Source organism: Pelobates fuscus, chromosome 5 (assembly GCF_036172605.1).
Source record: "Pelobates fuscus isolate aPelFus1 chromosome 5, aPelFus1.pri, whole genome shotgun sequence".
Lineage (NCBI taxonomy): Eukaryota > Metazoa > Chordata > Amphibia > Anura > Pelobatidae > Pelobates > Pelobates fuscus.
In genome coordinates, this window is record NC_086321.1 from 43,122,524 (window position 1) to 43,141,532 (window position 19,009).

Genomic DNA, 19,009 nt, shown 5'->3' on the forward strand with positions numbered 1-19,009 from the left:
GCAACAGCGTTAACCCCATGATCGCCGTGATCTAGCGTTAACATTAGTAAATGACGGAAATTTTGCGTCAAGGGTCCTTAAAGCAAGCACAAGCTTGACGGAAAATTTCAGTGTTTGGTCAGGAAGGGGTTAAATTTCTTCCTCCAATCATTTGTGCATATATAGTGTTTCAAACCCATCCCCAGGAATAGGACTTTTTCAAATTACTCTCTGGGTTTTCCCCCCCAGCAGTTTACATCCATTTGTATTAAACATTCTCTGAAGGAAAACCTACCGGTAATGTTTTGTAAGAAGAGGAGGGGTATATTCCTTTGACAACACAGCTGAATGAAATGGGCCGCCTAGAAAACAGAAAAAAAAAAAAAAAAAAAAAAGGAGGGAGGGAGATTAAAAACTGGCAGCAAGCAGCAAAAATACTACGGTGCCATCACTCTAGTTTCTAGAGTTTCTAGAGTTTTGATTCAGATCTTAGCATTCTACTCTATAAAAGGTGACAATGTTTAAGCATACATTCTTAATGCAATTACTTTATAATGCATAAAAAAAGTTTTTTTGTTTTTTTAAAAAAACGGACACGAGGCAGGGCCTAACTCCTAAAATAGCCCGACGTGTAGTCTTGCAGCTCCTGCATATTTAAGCTAAAAATCTCCTTAAACTACATAAAATCTTGCTAAAAGCATCTCAAAGTGAACAGCAGCCTGTCAACTTAGCACTGAAGAGGCCTTGTGAGGCGGAGGCCGCACAGCATGCAGTGTACCTCCTGAAGCCCCTCTCAGTCCTTGCTGGGAAAACCTACATTTCTGCAGTTGCGGACTTGATTTGAAGAACGCGTGGTGAGGCCGCAACACTGTCAGGGTTTCTTTGCTGTTTTAAACAGCAACCCTTCCTTTTTCAGTGTCTGAGTTTTCAGCTGATATTAACTATCAGCTCCTTCACTTTGTTGACACGGTTACTCACCTGATAGTAGTAACCAGCCCTGCTGCTAATCAGTGCAGCCTATTTAAGCAGCAAACCCCGGTACCTCCTTGCCCTTGCGTGGTTTCCTGTTCCCCAGAAGTCTCCTTGTTCCTGTGTTTCCTGTTTGTTCCTGGTTCCTGACTCTGGCTTTGTTCCTGACTCCGCTGCTCTCCGTTCTCCTGATCCTGGCTCGTCTGACTACCTGCTCTGGTGACTGACCCCTGCTTGATTCCTGGACTTTGCTTTTGGTTATTTCTTTATTTGTTATTTATTAATAAAGGTGTTTTTGCATCTAGTTCTGTCTCTGTCTGGTTCCTGGTCCCTGACAAACACAGGCCTAAAGAGCCAGAATTGGAAAGAATGTTTTGAGCAATGTATTCATTGCTGATCTCCCACCCTTATTCATCCACCGTTGACTCAAGAGGCCACTCCAACTCACTGCCCCTTCTCTAGGCTGGGTGCACATTTGGAGCTGTATCTATCCTGCCGCCATACGACCAAGAGGGTCTCCGTGTTCTGGAGCTCCAGCTGGCTTGCGATCCTGCCGTTTAGAAAGAGGATCAATGGACATAAGGCACCTGTTTCCATCAAGGCTTGGGCGCGAGGTGGTAAGTGGATTTGGCCTAACAAACTGGTCAGTCTATGCATTTACAAAGCAGTGCAGGGACCTTTTTATTTTCCATACTTATAGTACCCAGTGGTATTGCAGCTTATTGGTTATAGTTTATTTGATCTAGTGTGATTCAATAAAAAAAACATTGTGCAACTGTTTTACCGCTAGCCTGCCTTCATAGACCCCTATTTACACTTCAGGAGTCATATGTTGGATCTACACTAATTAACCTATAGTTTGCACTTACAAAGTGACAGTATATGCGTTTTGTTAATTGTATGATAATGCATTGCTGCAATAAAAATATATCAAAAATGGACGAGCCCTAACCTGTAAATTCAGGTCATATCTGCCGCTATTCATATTTATTTAACACAAGGCTAAAATTGATTTTTCAGGTGCTCAAAAGAGAATGCAAGAGGCAGAGGAATGTAATTAAAAAAAAAATAAATAAAAAAAAGCAGCAGCAAAATGGAAAATAAAGCAAATGAAAAAAGCACGCACAAAAAATAAATAAAACCTATTAGAAGACCTTCAGCTGGGTGCAGCTGTTCATTAGAGATGCTGTGCAAAGTATAGCAATGAGTGGATGAGACTGTGCTTGACAGTAGTGGATTTGGTATGTTGCCTTGTCCCATGCTACCTATAATCAGAGAATTCACTTTGACAGATTGCAATGCGACTTGTCTCAAAGCCCTTGAGACTTATGCCATGGCAATCGGGGTGGGGGGAGGGGTGGGTTGGGATTTTTCCAGCAACCAAAAGCAAATGACTGTCAACATAAAAAAAAAACATAAAACGAGAGAAAACATTGACCATTCATATCACTTTTTTAATATATATTAAAAAAATAAAATAAAATACTCCAAAAAAAGAGCAAACTCTATACTCCAAAACCAATGTATGATCACCCTGATACTGTATATAAAGCTGAACTCTTTCAAAGTTGATAACAACATACAATCCCCTGTCCACTTCACATACCCGCTCACCACCCTCAAGAAACAACAAGCAATGCTATGGGTGACCAGCATTGGATAGAACATACCAAGGATCCCGACCCACCACCCGCCACCTCGGCCGAGATCCAAGTGGTGTACTCAAATGTTGCCCTTATTTTAGAGTGATAGGAGGAATCTAGATTAGGAATATACCATTTCCATGTGAGGAAGAATTTTTTTACTAAAATGTCCTTGTTGGTTAGGGTGTACAGCCAATCCATTTAAAATAGGAAACAGTTTGGTTAAGGATAATCTATATCTATTTATATCAATATCTCTATAAATCTAAAGAGACAATTTAAAGTGATCTAGCAATTTAGGGTAAAAACAGGTATAGGAAGCATTTGCCGTCACCGTATATGATATCGCCAATAAAACTGGTTCGGAATAATGGAAGCAAGAGCCCTAGTACAAAGTTTCATGATAGAATAGAAATGTGCACTTTTGTAATGTGGCCAAGTTGGTTCTGTAGCTGTAGATCTGCTTCATTCCTCCTGACAATTGTACATGTCTCTGGTTTCATTTACAATGTTTGATATTCCTGACTTTTATAAAAATGTATTTGAGAGCGGAGAAAGGAGAGAATGGACACAGCTAGCTATTGGCAAAGGATATTGGGGTATTGGTTCTGATTTTGAATTTTAGTGTGAGCAAGTACACCTTTAATGATTTAGAAACCTCTGCAGCCAGCTAACTGAGCTTTTTTCAATTGCAGAAGAGTTGTAGTTCACGGTTTTCTGTGGCTCGGCTCATTTTTGGTCCTTAATGCCAATCTGGAATCTCTGGCTCTCCGTTCCAAATTGTGTCATTTGCCACAGCAATACGTAGAACTTAAAGGAAATCCAAACACAGCTGTTGCACTATATTTGTGTGGCCGTTTGCTGCCAGAAAGGCCTTCACTTCGCTGCTCAATGATAGAATTCTCTAGTGCAGCCACGGAGTTATGAACGGTTCTGTTTCCACGAATAGCTCTATTTCCATCTTGCAGTTTTCTAATCCAATTACTATCAGAAGGACTCCATTGGGGACTCTTTATCCTTGGCTCACAACCTAGTTTGATAACTTGATTTCTTCAGCACTGGTCAGCCCCAGTCTTGGCATCACTATTTGGGTTTTTCGGGGTGATTTCCCTATATTATTTCCACAAATTGCGCTAGGCTATCTACTCAACAATATGATATGAACAACCTTGTTATCACTGTTTTAGCTTCTGTGTAAGTTTATGTAATCCTACAGCACAATTCAAATCTGAGTTTGAACTGAGAACTTAGACTGTATAACCATTAAAATGGAGGTTTTCTTAGTTGGGCTGTGTGGGCCACTTGGGAGGGACTGGCAGACATGATTAGGTTTAGTTTTGCTATGATTCCACAGAAAAGAGAATGTCTGTTTACATACTCTGCTGTTTACGATTGCTTATCTGTCTGTATTAGAAATTACTCACTAATATTCAATGTACGCCTTGCATTTCTATCTGTCCGACACTCTCGATAAAAAAGCATTTGGAAAAAAATTAAAAAAAAAATACATATATGTAGGACTGCTGACCAATAGCCTAGACTGGTGGCCTAATCAAAAGTCTTATTCCCTATGCAAAGGTTCACCGTGTGTGATTTTTGTTCCCTCTAGTACCCAGTGTGCACTACGGAATGTTCTCAATGAATTCAGCATTTCATTTTCTCTCTACATTTTCTTCCAAAGTTCATCCTAATCTCATGTTAGAGAATACTTTGAGGTAAAAATTCTCACAAACTCAAATCACAAAACGAATCAGAAGGCAAAGACGGCCCTTTGTAAGAAATAAAACAACAAGCCTTGCTAAATGGTAACCATATATACCTACACTGCTTAAAGCACAATTGGTGATGGGGAAGAGGGGTAAGGCAGATATACTTTTCTCATTGCAGCCATCCTTATTGGCCTGTTTTTTTAGGCCCTGGTAAATTCCCGTAACTGAAACCATGTCACAGAGAAGTTTCCACAAAAAAATGCCAAAATCAAAAAGACTAAGAAGATTCTATCTTTATGAAAAACTCAAAAAATGAAAGTTCCAATTTAGTAGAAACCCCTGTCCTTTATGATTTAATGAAAGAGCCTGTTTACCTCATAATTTAAGCTATTAACTGGTGCCTTCGTTGTAAGGTACCTGAAGCTGTGGCGAACAACAAAACGTTCACTGGACATTTTCATTAACACGGACTAATCTAACAGATTAAAAAAAACAGTAATTAGGAGGGAAGGATTTCTTCATTAAGAACTAGCTCAATACGACACAGACACGCTAAATTAAAGTCTTAAAACCTGGATTTGAATGATGAGCCAGGCCTCACCGAAATCCAAAAGCTTAAATGATGGATTGCCAGCAGATAGAAAACGTCTCAAGAAACAATGGATTGTGAGGTTTGCCCATATTTACCTTTTTGGCTGATTCGGAGAAAAGAACACCGTTGTTTCCAATGATTCCAACTGGATATCCAAATATTCGTGAAAATCCTTAATTACAAAAAATAAATAAAAAATCTGCGATCAATAAGGATATAATTAATAAACATGTAATGCTAACTAAAATATAGCAGCACTAGCAACAGTTTTTAAAGGAGAACAAACACTTTTTAATATCATGCTTACTTATGCCTATATTTAAAGGGACACTATAGTCACCAGAACAACTACAGTTTATTGAATTTGTTCTGGTGAGTAGAATCATTACCTTCAGGCTTTTTGCTATAAACACTGTCTTTTCAGAGAAAATGCAGTGTTTACATTACAGCTTAGTGATAACTCTACTGGTCACTCCTTAGATGGCTGTTAGATATCATTCCTGGGTCATGGCTGCCCAAAATGCATCCAAACATTCAGTATCTCCTCCCTCTGCATGCAGACACTGAACTTTCCTCATAGAGATTCATTGATTCAATTCATCTCTATGAGGAGATGCTGATTGGCCAGGGCTGTGTTTGAATCATGCTGGCTCTGCCCCTTATCTGCCTCTTTGTCAGTCTCAGCCAATCCTATGGAGAAGCACTGTGATTGGATCAGGCTACCACTTCTGCTGATGTCAGCAGACTGCTTGTTTTTTTTTGAGGCAAACAACATGCAGAGTTACAGCTGCTGGCTTAAATACAGTAAGATTTTGCTATATTTATGGAGGCATGAGGGGCCCAAGGGGGCTAGATGGTGGTTTTAACCCGATAGCGTCAGGAATACAGGTTTGTGTTCCTGACCCTATTGTTATCCTTTAAGAAATATGTAATTATTAGATGTGAAAAATAAAATTAAACATAGAAATTAAACGCCTCTTTATCCTGACATTGGGTGCCTCCATCTTGGGTCCCTGTCAATCATTCTTATAAGCTCTGTCCTCTGCATCTACAAGTAAGCATTTGAGAAGGCTTACAGAGAAGCATAAAAATGAAACAATGTTTCTATTTCTTCTCTTCATCTGAAATGTTTGCCTTGCCGTTCTCTGAACTGGATTATAATGCAAATTGTGAAATCTTTAATATAAATGTAAAAAAAATTAAAAAGCATCACATGGGGAATTTTTTTTTCCAAGTTATAGGTAATTTTGTAATTGGTTACGGCTTCCCTTTCCTGCAGTTCAATTTGGGAAACCACTTTGTTGTGTTGAGCTATTTCAATTGCTTTTTGATTTTGTTCATTAATAAACCTGATTTTTAATGGCCGTTGAATAATTTTGATTACAGCTGTAAGTCATAGTTCTATTTACTGTACCTGTTACCAACGTATCGCCATACAATGCCTTAAACTCATCAAATCTGCTACCATCCACAATTCGTGCAATGACCTAAAGGAAAATTAGTATATAAGATAAATAGATAAAAATAAAAGTACACCTCTCCTGCACTCATATAGTAAGACATTAACAAGGGGCACTTACTTTAAATGCTCACTACCACCGTAGATTTCCTAATCTGAGCCATACTATACCCAATAGTTTATAGAGGTCTGACGCACTCTGGGCTGCATACCTTTCCATTAACTTGTTTTTCAGTTTAACATAGATGCACTAGAGCAGAGGTGGGCAACCTTTGGCACTCCAGATGTTGTGGACTACATCCCCCATAATGCTCTTACACCCATAATGCTGACAAAGCATCATGGGAGGTGTAGTTCAAAACATCTGGAGTGCTGAAGGTTGCCTATGCCTGGACTAGAGTGTAGACCGTCTTTTCATTAATTGCCAAAAATAGGCATACATAATCAATCACACCAGTGTTCTACCCTATTCATTTCAGCAATGTTGTGTTTATGCTTGTTCAGACTCGAAACTGCTCAGATCCGAAATTAGCATTGAGAAAGGGCTGCTGCCCGAAACGTTTGCTGCTTCAACTTTGTCCTCAAATAAATTGTGGCAGCACCTGGGTGTGCACACCTATACTGGATGCGCAGGACTCTTGTTTGTTTTTTGGTCAAATTTTTTAAAGAAGTCTTTTTGGCATGAGGGGTGTGGCTAAGGAGAAACACTTATGGAGCAGCATTTTGCAAAACATTTTTAATTGTGCAAAATCTATAAAGATATGAGCATGCATAAAAACCTAATATTATTGGAGTCAAAACCTATCAAATGCAATAAAATTGCATTTGTGCCTAGAGTATCCTTTTAATGTCTGTATCAACCCCCCCCCCCCTCCAACCCCACCAAAAAAAAAACAAAAAAACCTTCTGCTTCACATGAAATATCAAAGACTTAGCGAATGTATCCAGTTTAACTACTTTTGCCTAACATTTGACTATTTGAAATATTGGTGAGGAATGAACTCCTATAGTATTCTAATAGTTCTGGTTTTAATTTAAGGTGAAAGAATATGTATGTACCTCACAGCACACACCAACATGTAAGCATTGTAGGGGAATACAAATATCCAAACACTTACCTCTCGGACATCAAAGTTCTTTTTTAAATTGGTACCAACTATTCCATATAATTCATCAGCAGGAAAAATCGGTTCCTCTGGCTTCTCTATAGTTACCTAGATTAAACACAAATAAAAGTACTGAGTACAAACCATCTGCTAGAGTGTTTTGGGAGCTAAAACAACCTCTCCCACCCTCCCTGGTGGAGTTTAAGGGACTGATTGGAGAGGTCACGAATGGTGAAAATTTACACTGCTCACCTCAACATTAGTATAGCATGTTCTCTCTGCAGCCTGCACCGTAAACCTGTCGACGGTGGGACTGTGCCTCAGGTACCCTGGATAAATTACTCCATGCCCTTCTTACCCCAACCCTTACCCCATCTCCCTTTTCTGTATGTTGTACTTGTAGCGGAGCTCCCTGTACCCCGGCTGGGCAGAAGGATCGCTTTCTAGCTGGAACAGGAGAAAACCTCCGCGCTTCTGCCCAGTTGCAGTGGCTTGACTAGGGTCCTCTTCTGGAGCCTCTCTGTCCTGGAACAGGATAGAGGACAAGCTCTATTCCCTCCCAGGGACTGGACGACACACAGTCCTGGGAGCTCTAGTCCTTACAAGGACTTTCCCCACCGAATCCTCCACAAGCTGGAACCAGGTGCTGAGCAGTAATTATAGCCCTTCCCCTCCCAGTAACTACACGACACATAGTTCTGGGTGTACAACTGATTTTAATGAGCCAAACTTGGCCTTTTATGCACAGACCCCAGCAGGGGTCTCCATTGTATTCAGCACAAGCCCCTCTCAGGAATCTCTGGGCCTGGGAGATAATTGTGTTAAAGACCGGTAAGCTTATTATCTCCCAGGAACAGAGAGCCAAACACAAAAATATAAAACATAAAAATACCCCAAAACATTATAAAAATATTTAATAACCCCACAAATAATACATCCCCCAAATAGCCCTGATCTGAGCGCCCAAGTTCTCTGAATAGCGCTCAGATCCATGCAGTGTAGGGGAAACGCCACCGTGTTAAAGTTCTGACCGGCTGCACACGTAGTCCTATGCCCAAAATTGTTCCAGGACGTTTGGTGCTTTTGCCAGTCAACTTCAGGAGGTCCTGCGGCCGCAATACGGGGTGCTCCGTCAGGCTCTTAGGTAGCGTTTGTTCCCCTTAGTCTCAGGCACCTTCCCTCCAAAATGCGCACTCCTGGCAGATTTCACAGTGGTTCAAAACCACAAACCAAGTTTCCATTACATTTGCGGCTAAGTCCTGCTGAGGTGAACGGAACCAACAAACTCCTCCTGACGAATTTAGTTCCATAGTGGTCATGGTTAAGTACCGCTGAGGACTATTTGTGAGTTTGGTTCATGCGAACGGCCGCCAGGGAGCTAGCGTTCGGTTCCATTCGCATTAAGGGAAAGTGCTGAACCTTGGGCACCCAGGGAAAGCTGCTAATGGTGACTGGGCAGGGTAACTTCTAAACGGTGTCCCAGACCTGGACCATAGTCGGTGGGCAGAAGGCCGGCTTCCACACTCCTCCAGGAATCCGTGGCAAACGTATGTGGGAAGGGGCATTTGTCACAATGCTCTATTTTTTCTTTTCTTTACAGCTTGGTTTAGTTTATAACTATATGAAGTTATGATATATTTAAACAGATATTCTTAACACCAAATTTATTCAGCCAACATGGAAACAGACATGGTTTAATTTTCAAATCAGAACTTAGAGCACAGTGTGTTTACTTTGAAATTCTTATCTTCTACTCTGTAAAGTAAGCGTTATTTACACAGAAGAGGCTCCTGCAATCTATTAACAGAGCATTGGATAAGAAATTCTAAATTAAACAGAATGTGCAATAAAGGAACATTAGTTTAAACATTAGATATCTTTACAGTAATTGTGCATGGAGACTGTATGTTTCATGCAGGGAGTTGTGACTAGGGCCGCATAAACAAAGGGATTTAACTCCTAAATGGCAGAGGATTAAGCAGTGAGACTGCAGGGGCATGATCTATACCAAAAAACCTTCATTAAACTAAAGTCGTTTTGATGTTTAGACTGGCCCATTAACACTGGCAATATCTGCACTCATGATGCAAATTAAGTTAAAAAAAAAAAAAGTTTAATCTCTACATAGACTGATAGATTGATAGGTACAGATACATTAAATTTTATACATATCACATTAAAATGATGTTGCCGCAGACATTTAAGGGTCTTTCTTTAATTAGACCAATGAGAGCGTTGTTGATCACCAGTGCAAATGTTGGTAAACTACACAGCTTCAAGTCTGTAAATTAAAAGAAATTTTGAAACAATTTGCAAGATGCAATATTAACAAGCATTCTGAAAAACTTACATCTAATTTCTTCGTGTAATTTAAATCTCTCACTACTTTTCGTGCCAAATGAAGGGCATGATGGTCATCTATGGCATAATGATCAGTCACGCCAGATTTCCTGATAGAATACAAAAAAGGATAGAAGTCAGACAAACACAGCTTTTAGTTTTTTCCCGACATTTCACAGCCCACATTGCATATATAGACAGCAGAGCCATAAAACTGCAATGTCAAGCAGGTCAGATCTGACATATGTGGTAGTATCCTTTGTACCTCTGCTTGTTGAGTAAACTCTGATCATTTTCTGAATATATTCATTTAACAAGTCATTAACATATACTAAACAAGAGTTGCAGATAAATATGACCTGTGACATAAAGTGGTCTCACTGTGAGTAAAATGGAATAATAGATTGAACCGTGGTAAGTATAATGGCCATGAAAAGAATATCCTTGCATATCCACTATCACTTAATTTAAAGAAAAAAATAAAAATAGAACAAAAATCTCATGACGAAAGTACTTTATTTCATATTGATGTAATCAGAATTCATGCAGGTAATTCTCTTTATAAATCGATGAAAGAAGGGATTTACACATCTCAAGTTTGAAGAGACAATATCTGCCTTTATTACTAAAGTAGGCTAGAACGGTGTCCGTAAATGCACAAAAAAAGCACAACGATCTGTACCTGTAAGCGTCAAGAGACAGAAAATGTGATTTTAATGGCAGCAGCATACACATCTTAAATAGCATTTACTGGGATCTGCATGGTAACACGCATAATATAATAACGTGTGGCTCAAAATAGGAAGACGCCCTAGATGGTTACGTACACTGGAGAAGAAGAAGATGAAATATGGACTTTTATGATGTGGTTACATTAGACTTGCTAAAGAGTTAGCTCTCCATATAATGGGTAATGTCATTTATCAGTGACGTCAACTCATTCACAAGCAGAGAAATCTTGAATGAGTCTTCACGGGACTAATGATTGCATTACTTTGAATAGGAACCTGACAGATGGTTGGAAGCAAAGGTCTCGATTTGATATTTTTGGATTATTTAATATTTTTGGATAAATAAGGTTTTCAGAATATTAAAAGGACCATAAAAGTTACACAAGCGACTTTGTCTCAATGAAGTGGTCTGGGTGCAGTGGCCCTGTCCTTTTAACCCTGCAATGTAAAAAACTGTGTTTTTGCTTTTTGAAACTATTGTTTATATTGCAGGGTTAAAGGCACCTCTAGTGACTGTCAGTAAAGCATTTATTCACTGTTTTCCTATGTGTATCAGTCCCCAATGCTCCTCTATGAGGACCCTTAAACTGGACCAGGTCGGAGGTGACTATGCCATGCTTCTTCGATGATATTGTGGAAGGAGGAGAGGTAAGTAGCACAAAGGAAGCCTTGCCTCGCCTCTGGAAAAAGGGGAGTAAAAATGTTTATTATTTTTATTCACACGTGGGGGGACCTATGTTACTAGGGACCCAAAAACATTAGGTATACAGCTTTATAGTTCCTTTAAAATATATTTATATATATATATATATATATATATATATATATATATATATATATATATATATATTGGACTCTTTTTCATTATATTAAATTATTGTATAACTGAATCTAAAATGATGAAAATGAGGTCAAAATTGGGCATCTACTAAATGCAGATAAACGGCCATCTTAGATCGTTATGTGTTCCCAGGGGACTGAAGTGGAAACTACTGCCCCAGATATTTCAGAACTACATGTCCCATTCAGGTTGGCCGGACATCAGAGGAAATGCAACTGTGTAGCTGCCACCACTGCAGGTGACAGTTCAGTTTGAACGGACGATAAATGTTAATGTGTCTCACCTGCAGTGTAGATCTGCGCCACCCAATTCTTCAGCGGAGACCTCTTCTCCTGTAGCTGCCTTCACCTGCAATACATAATATATTCAGGAACATGGACCTTAAACACCTCTTTTGAGGAAGAGATCTGCCTTCAATTAAGCAACCATGAGACTCTTTGTAAAATTACTGGCTTCAATAATAAGAATTCTACCACAGTCACTAACCCCAAGTCTTTGTCTACCTTGAACCTTCAAAAAAAATAAAATTAAAAAAAGTAAAAAAGCACAATGCGACCCCACAGATGAGCGTTTGAGCAAAATATTTTGTTGTAAAGCCATTTAGCAATTGCAATAAATAAACAGAATAGTGAAATACTACTGAAATGAAGATCGTCTGTAATATAGGGCAAATGATTTTGAGTCTGGTTGGTTTAAATATATTGAGAAGAAAGGATATGTACCATTTTCCCTCAGTGTATTAGACATCAGTAATATGTGCGGCAAAGCTATAGGTATGAGTTAAGAGGAGAAAAAAAAACAAGATATAGGTTATTATGGTACTTGGGAGTAGTAGGAGATTAGTTGCTGCAGAATTCTGTTGTGTATCTGGTATATGTAAATAATGGAATAAAGGTTATATTATTCATATTCCTCCAACAACAATGAACATGGTCGCCCTTGGTACAGACAGACAGTAACACTGCACAGAATCATACGATCAATAAAAAAAGAACTTGCTAATGGAGAATCGGGATGTCCATGTTTTCTACACAGATTCCCTTTAGTTTGCTTTATTTTTATTCAAACAGTTTATGCCGGCACCATTTTCCCCCCACGTGCAAATTCTGATTGAAAAATGTTCGTAAAACAGGAGATAAAATAACAATGTTGGTAAAGAAAGCAAAAAAAAAAAAGTTATGTTGCGGACCGAGGTCAGGACACAAGCCTGCAGTCCACATTGTAAGAATTGTTCTTGAGAGAACAAACTTTTTATCATAAGCAGCCACGACAAATCTAGAATATAGAAAGGGCGATTTCACAGAAAACAGAAGACTCGATATAAAACGACCTATCTTAGAAATGTTGAAATGCCTCCTTGCGCAATGTTTAATTTACACCATTCACCCCTATTCTAATTGATATTACCTCTCTGTAATCTCAGTGAGTTAAAGGGGGGACAGATTCCTTGGGGAGGCCATTAGCTCCCTATCAATAATCTCCTTTCCACACATTTAATTGAACTCAATGCACAAATCGATGTCCACACGGACCTATTGACCTGTAAATACCCCCCGAGCTCTGTCATATGTAAAATACATAAGAGACGCCAGAACACAGAATTCGACTTAATTAACACTTGAAAACAAATCCAGGAAGAAATAAAATGAAATCAATGTGTTTCTGACATATTTATCACCCAACAGAGAGCTATGGATTTTTTTTGCTGTTTTTTTTTTTTTCGATTTTCTGTGCGGAATACTTGCTCATTAGGGTGGTTATGGTATACAGTGAGTGAAAGCAGAAACCACCAAGAATATGTGTCAACATGTTTCCCAAGAGACGTTAGTTTTGTTCAAAGACAAAACAATCATGTTTGAGAAAAGATTTTCTTTTTCATTCAACAGAGAAACAAAGCAGAAATTATCGGTGTACTTTATTATTAATGTTATTTTTTTCCATCTATGTAAGGATTTGATTTTGATTGCTATACATGAAGCATACACATTACATTTGTAGGTAAAACGCCATGGTAATATTAAAACTATTGAAGGGGTGCTCTGAAAGCACCGCATGGATTCTTTGCACAGATTTCAATGGCAGCATTCAATGACCAATAAAATATAAATACTTCCAGTAGGCCCACATTTCGTTTTATATTGTGATAGCAATTTTAGGAAGTAGCATTCACAGGCATACCGCCTATAACTTCAAACAAAGTCAGAAAAGTATACTAGGATATTTAAATTTAATGCGCTTTACGGTCATTCTCAAAGAAGATAAAGACGGTATTTTTGCTACTTTATATGATCAAGGAAAATGTTTTGTTGAAAAAAATATATATAATCAATTAGAATAGGGGTGAATGGTGTAAATTCAACATTGCGCAAGGAGGCATTTCAACATTTCTAAGATAGGTCCTTTTATATTTTGTTGAAAAAATACAATATCACACCACTTGTTAATCTGTAGCCACTCACAGAACAGCGTAAGCACATTTTATTCGTGGCCTCTTACGATCCATCGCAGATTTGAATGTATGCCCTTCACAATGTGAATAGTCATAGTCATTACACACATTTGTTTTACTTACCAGTGGAGGCCCTCCTAGGAAAATGGTTCCTTGCTTCTTTACAATTATGCTTTCATCTGCCAAAGCTGGTACATACGCTCCACCAGCCGTACAAGATCCCATGACCACCGCAATCTGCAGTTGGTTCAAATGCAATAAAAGTGACAGGAGAATATGTTAAGGAAAAAAAATTGAAACAAATCTAACCCAAACTATACTGTTCACCATAAACAGAGAAACCTGCTTACTAACTTGTTTACAAGTTGCCTATATCATGGCTGAGTCTCCATGGTGGCCAGTGTATCTTCAGTTTGTTGTCATTTGGAGGACCACTAAAACGTGTTGGTCTCTGTAAGGGATTGAGGACAGTCCCAACCAACCGCTGCTAGCATACTGTCTGATATGCAGTTTTCCAGTGATTCAGATTGAACTTTGTCATTGTATTAGTTGGCCTCTGAACAGATATACTATTTAAAGAAAACGTACTTCCAGGGTAAGTGTTACAGTTAATACTGGATACCACAATTCCGGAATACTTAAGAATACAATCCTTCTACTTTACTACCAATCTCAAACAAGCCTAGAGATACATCGCCATTATAACTAAAGAAATACATCAGCACCGATCAAAGATTGCTGGCTTTGGATTATCTTTCTTATATCTGCCGTCTTGGGCAAGAATTTCAGGTTTACAACTGTCTGTAGGTATATGTGTGGGGTACGGGAAATCTGTATAAATATATCAACAATACCTGAGAAATTCCCTTTGCAGACATCCTGGCCTGGTTGTAAAAAATACGGCCAAAATGGTCTCTGTCTGGAAACACATCAGCCTGACGCGGTAGATTTGCTCCTCCTGAATCCACTGTAAAAAAATAGTCAATAGATTACAGGACATACTTCCCAGACAATAGAGAAACACGGAATAAGAAATCAGACTGATTATAATAAGCAAATGCTAACAATGTATTATTTATTTATTTTATATGCCTGGTATATTTCACAAAAGTTGGAAAAAAGAAATCCCTAAATATGCAGTGAGATTCTGTTTACAAAACAGTTCTTAATTAAATCGTATTTTGTGGGGAACTCATGCGGGAACTGCAAAGTTGTAGGTACAATAGCCAACTCAGAGAAAAAGTAATAAAATTATAATATAACAAACTTCTATATTCCCAGCTCAGTCATTTTGGGCCATTACTTGCAATTCCCTGGTAAATTCCAGACAATTCATGATTTAGTAACACTGTTCGAATTACACTGTTAGCACCTGCTAATGCTGCGGTCAGAACACGAGCATCTGTATTTACAGAACTCACAAGCGTCCCCATCCTGTGTCCCCCCCTCCTCCCAACCCATACTACAAAGAAAGAAAAAAACTTGACAGCTGAAATATGATAACATTTGTTTGTGTACACACACACACACAGAGTGTGCACGTGTAACACTGTGGTTATGTCTGAGTGAATATGTATGCAGTACAAGATGTATAAGAGTACAGTGTGTAGCTGCATGTGTAGTTATGTGTAGTAGTATGTGTATATATACAGAGTAATAGTGTGTCTGTGTGTAGCAGCAAATGTGCTGTGGGTGGTAGAAGTGTACGTAGTGTGCTGTAGTTCATGAGGGTAGAAGTATGTGTAGCCATGGGTATGTATACAGTTTGTGTGTGACTTCTAAGTTGGCCATTCTGGCCCCAATCCTCTCCCTACAGGAGACCACTTCGTCCAGTCCGAGGTGGGGCGCGCCCATGCACAGAACACTGCTCTGTCTCAGGGGGCAGAGCCATGCACAGAACACTGCTCTGTCTCAGGGGGCAGAGCCATGCACAGAACACTGCTCTGTCTCAGGGGGCAGAGCCATTCACAGATCGCTGTGTTAAGTTTAAGGGGGAGGGCCATGCACAGATAGTGTTCAATCTGAGAGGGTGGGGCCATGCACAGATCGCAGTGTTCAATCTAAGAGGGCAGAGCCATGCACAAACCGCCATGTTCAGTCTAAGAGGGAAGGCCATGCACAGATAGTGTTTAACCTGAGGGGGCAGAGCCATGCACAGATTGCAGTGTTTAATCTGAGGTGGCGGGTCATGCACAGATCATAGCGATGCCAGGCTGCAAAGAGCAGACACAAGTCAGGAGGAGGTGGTGGGGTACTTTTAACAGGCAGAGTAGGTTACCCACATCAGGCATGTAATTGTAGGCCGTTGCCTACTCTGCATAATGGGAAATCTGGCTGTGGCTAATGCCCAACTGCCCCATTGCTTAAATAATTAAGAATCTCGGGGGCGGAGCCTAGCTGCCAAGCAGAGTGGACGTGCCAAATCTCAGCTCCTGCAATATATGCCTGATTTTGGGGAAAATACCCCGTAAACCTGGCACAAACATACTCTAAAGGGGCATAATTGAACGGGGATTCTCGGGGTGCATCTCTGGACACCCTAATCGACGACCTACCCACCCGAGACCCCAAGCTACAGTGACCGAGGCCTACAGAATGGCTGGCAAGGGGGAGAGCGGCCGATCTCCTCGCTCTGCAGCCCACAGCAGGGCCCTACAGTACCCTCCCCCCCCCCCCCTGGACCGGTGGGGGTTATCCCGGTCCCCACTGGGTAAGCCTGTCTCCACAGCACATACCTTCAGCGACAAGCATGCAACTAAGCGAAGTACCCAAAATGGCTGCCGCAGCAGGGCCTCCACACTCCCAAGCAGATCTAGAGAGCCAGAAATGGAGCACTCGTTTCAAGGCCAGATTTGACGCGACCTGTGACCAATTCTGGAACAGAATGGCTAGCCGAACTGCACGACTTCCGACACCAGCGGCTCCCACACTAACAGTGCCAAGTGTCCGTCTGCCCGTTAAGAAGATGGTTAGGGGCCCAGCCCCAAAGCATTGCCCGCGCAGAAGGAGACCACGTTGCCACCTGCAACGGCAGCCAGGCAAGACACTTCACTACCCTTCAAAGGGGAAAACCCGAAGCACCATGGCTACTGGCACCCAGGGGCAGCCCATAGTATACACCAGGAGCTGGAGCAGAAGACTGCCTTACCTCGCTCGGCTGACAGTGAAAATGCCGTATACGCCCGGTGCTCAGTGACCAGACAGCCGAAACAAACAAAGTGCCCGAGCGGTGCGAAGCAATGGAGCCATCTCTCACCCCGCTCAGCCTCCTCAACCATGAAGGGACCTGTCCAGCGGCGAGTTTGTCCCCACAAGCTGCCACCCATGCGGAGATCTGGCTTGACGACACCCAGGGACACGCTATGGCAATCCCCAACGGCACCCTCTAGCACATGGAAGGAATGGGCCGCGAGAGGGGGCATTGGCTGAGTAACTTGCCTTTTTTCCACATCCCCCACTCGGACAGCACTTTTTGGGACTACCACTCCTAGCATCCCCGACCAACTACCTACCGATGGACTCTCCTACCCTGCGAAGAGGTTTAATAGCCAGCGTACAGCTCCATATTGATATGCCTTATTAGCATGTTTCATCTTAGTCTGTGTTTTCTTTTTTAATTTACTTTCTTTTACTCTGTAAACATTTGATATGTGCCGCGCAGTCACAGTCCTCAACCATAGAAATTCCCATGTACAATAATGTTGCTCATATTGCATCAGCCTCCCACCCCCAGACAATGCCTAAGCAACCCTGGGATTAACCCACGGTTCTCTTGAAACAAGGTGGGCTGTATTTACCAAATAGCTTAGCAATACATTTAAGGAAGCACTGTGCAGTGGAGACTATCTCCTTTTCTCTGCTTGTAAGATTTGAGGTTCTCAGTGGTTACTATTATCTCTTGTAAATCTTGTTTAATCATTTTGATTCCTAACTAAAAAGAGAATTTACACAGTTGTAAACATATCAAAAGTGTTAACGTTTGCCATCCTCAGAATTGCAATGCTATAGACATGATATAACATTCAATATAATCTTAAACGTAACTAAACTTGACAATTCATAGGCTTGTATAGCTTAGTGAATCTATATATATCTACTATTGTCATAACGCTAGATATTTGCATGTTTGCTTTAAAAAAAAAAAAGTGCTGTTTAATCTGCCACAATTTAATTTGTAAAAATGTTATGAAAAGCCTGCAGCTGCTATTGTGGCTCTGCTCGCCTATTGTTATTTCATGCACAATGAAAATAAAGAATAAAAAAAATAAAAAAATAAAAATAATTAAGAATCTCTACATGTGCATTGTGAGAAAGAAAGCGTTGGTAAATCAGAGTCTATAATTGTAACTGTGTTCATTATAGATAGGAATTTAAATATTATTTCTATAGAAGAATACACTCAGCATATTGCAGCTCTCATAGCACACGTCCCAGTACTGCATAATGCAGGGCCCAAATCCTTGTGTATCCGACATCCAATCACATGCCGCATCTCACCTAAGTAAACACAAGGTAGGTGATTCTGCATAGCAATTTCTTGTGCTCGAAGATGCTTCTTCACAGTGATAGGGAAATATGTACCACCTTTCACAGTAGCATCGTTGGCGACAATTATACATTCTATCCTGTTGGAAATAAAGACACACTATGAAAAGAAACACGATGCATCTACGGATAATAATGGGTATTGGAATGTAGATAACATGCGATCTTAGCAAGATATTAAAAAAACAGAGCAATGTTTATTAGAAATAATGGGTAATGCCATCTGCATGCACTGGCCAGGATACCGGAAGGGTATTCCGGCAGACGGGTGATGCCACAGGATAACAGAAATTTCAGCTTGTGATTTGTATCAATGCCAGTGAAGTGACAGTTAAATCCCATTAATCAATATAAATCCCTCTTACACGGGTCTACTAAACAGCCTCTCCATTACCCAGTGCACACAAGACACCTGGCGATGGAAGCAGTTAGTAGACCTGTGAAAGAACAACATAAGGAAAGGGATCTGGCAGACAGGTAGAAATATTATCACATGCCTGCCTGGGTATCTTCTTGCAGCTCAGCTCACGAACGTGTGCGTGTATTTGGTTAAGGAGTAAGTGTTTTAAAATAGCGAGGTGTGTCTATAAAGGCAGGCTTACTGTACTTAACTTTAAAAAAAAAAAATTTAAAAAAATGATTTCTT

General features: G+C 40.2%; 1 protein-coding gene across 1 annotated transcript in view; it reads right to left on the reverse strand.

The window, feature by feature from the left end:
* The window catches only part of MCCC2 (methylcrotonyl-CoA carboxylase subunit 2), a 60,074-nt gene that overhangs the window by 30,510 nt on the left and 10,555 nt on the right, over nt 1–19,009 (reverse strand). The window contains exons 5-13 of the mRNA XM_063453779.1: nt 18,316–18,443; nt 14,673–14,785; nt 13,942–14,055; nt 11,653–11,717; nt 9,808–9,907; nt 7,470–7,565; nt 6,307–6,379; nt 4,988–5,064; nt 275–341 (exon numbers count right to left, since the gene is read on the reverse strand). Of these exons, the coding sequence (XP_063309849.1) occupies nt 275–341; nt 4,988–5,064; nt 6,307–6,379; nt 7,470–7,565; nt 9,808–9,907; nt 11,653–11,717; nt 13,942–14,055; nt 14,673–14,785; nt 18,316–18,443 (833 nt within the window). The remainder of the gene's footprint in view (nt 1–274; nt 342–4,987; nt 5,065–6,306; nt 6,380–7,469; nt 7,566–9,807; nt 9,908–11,652; nt 11,718–13,941; nt 14,056–14,672; nt 14,786–18,315; nt 18,444–19,009) is intronic.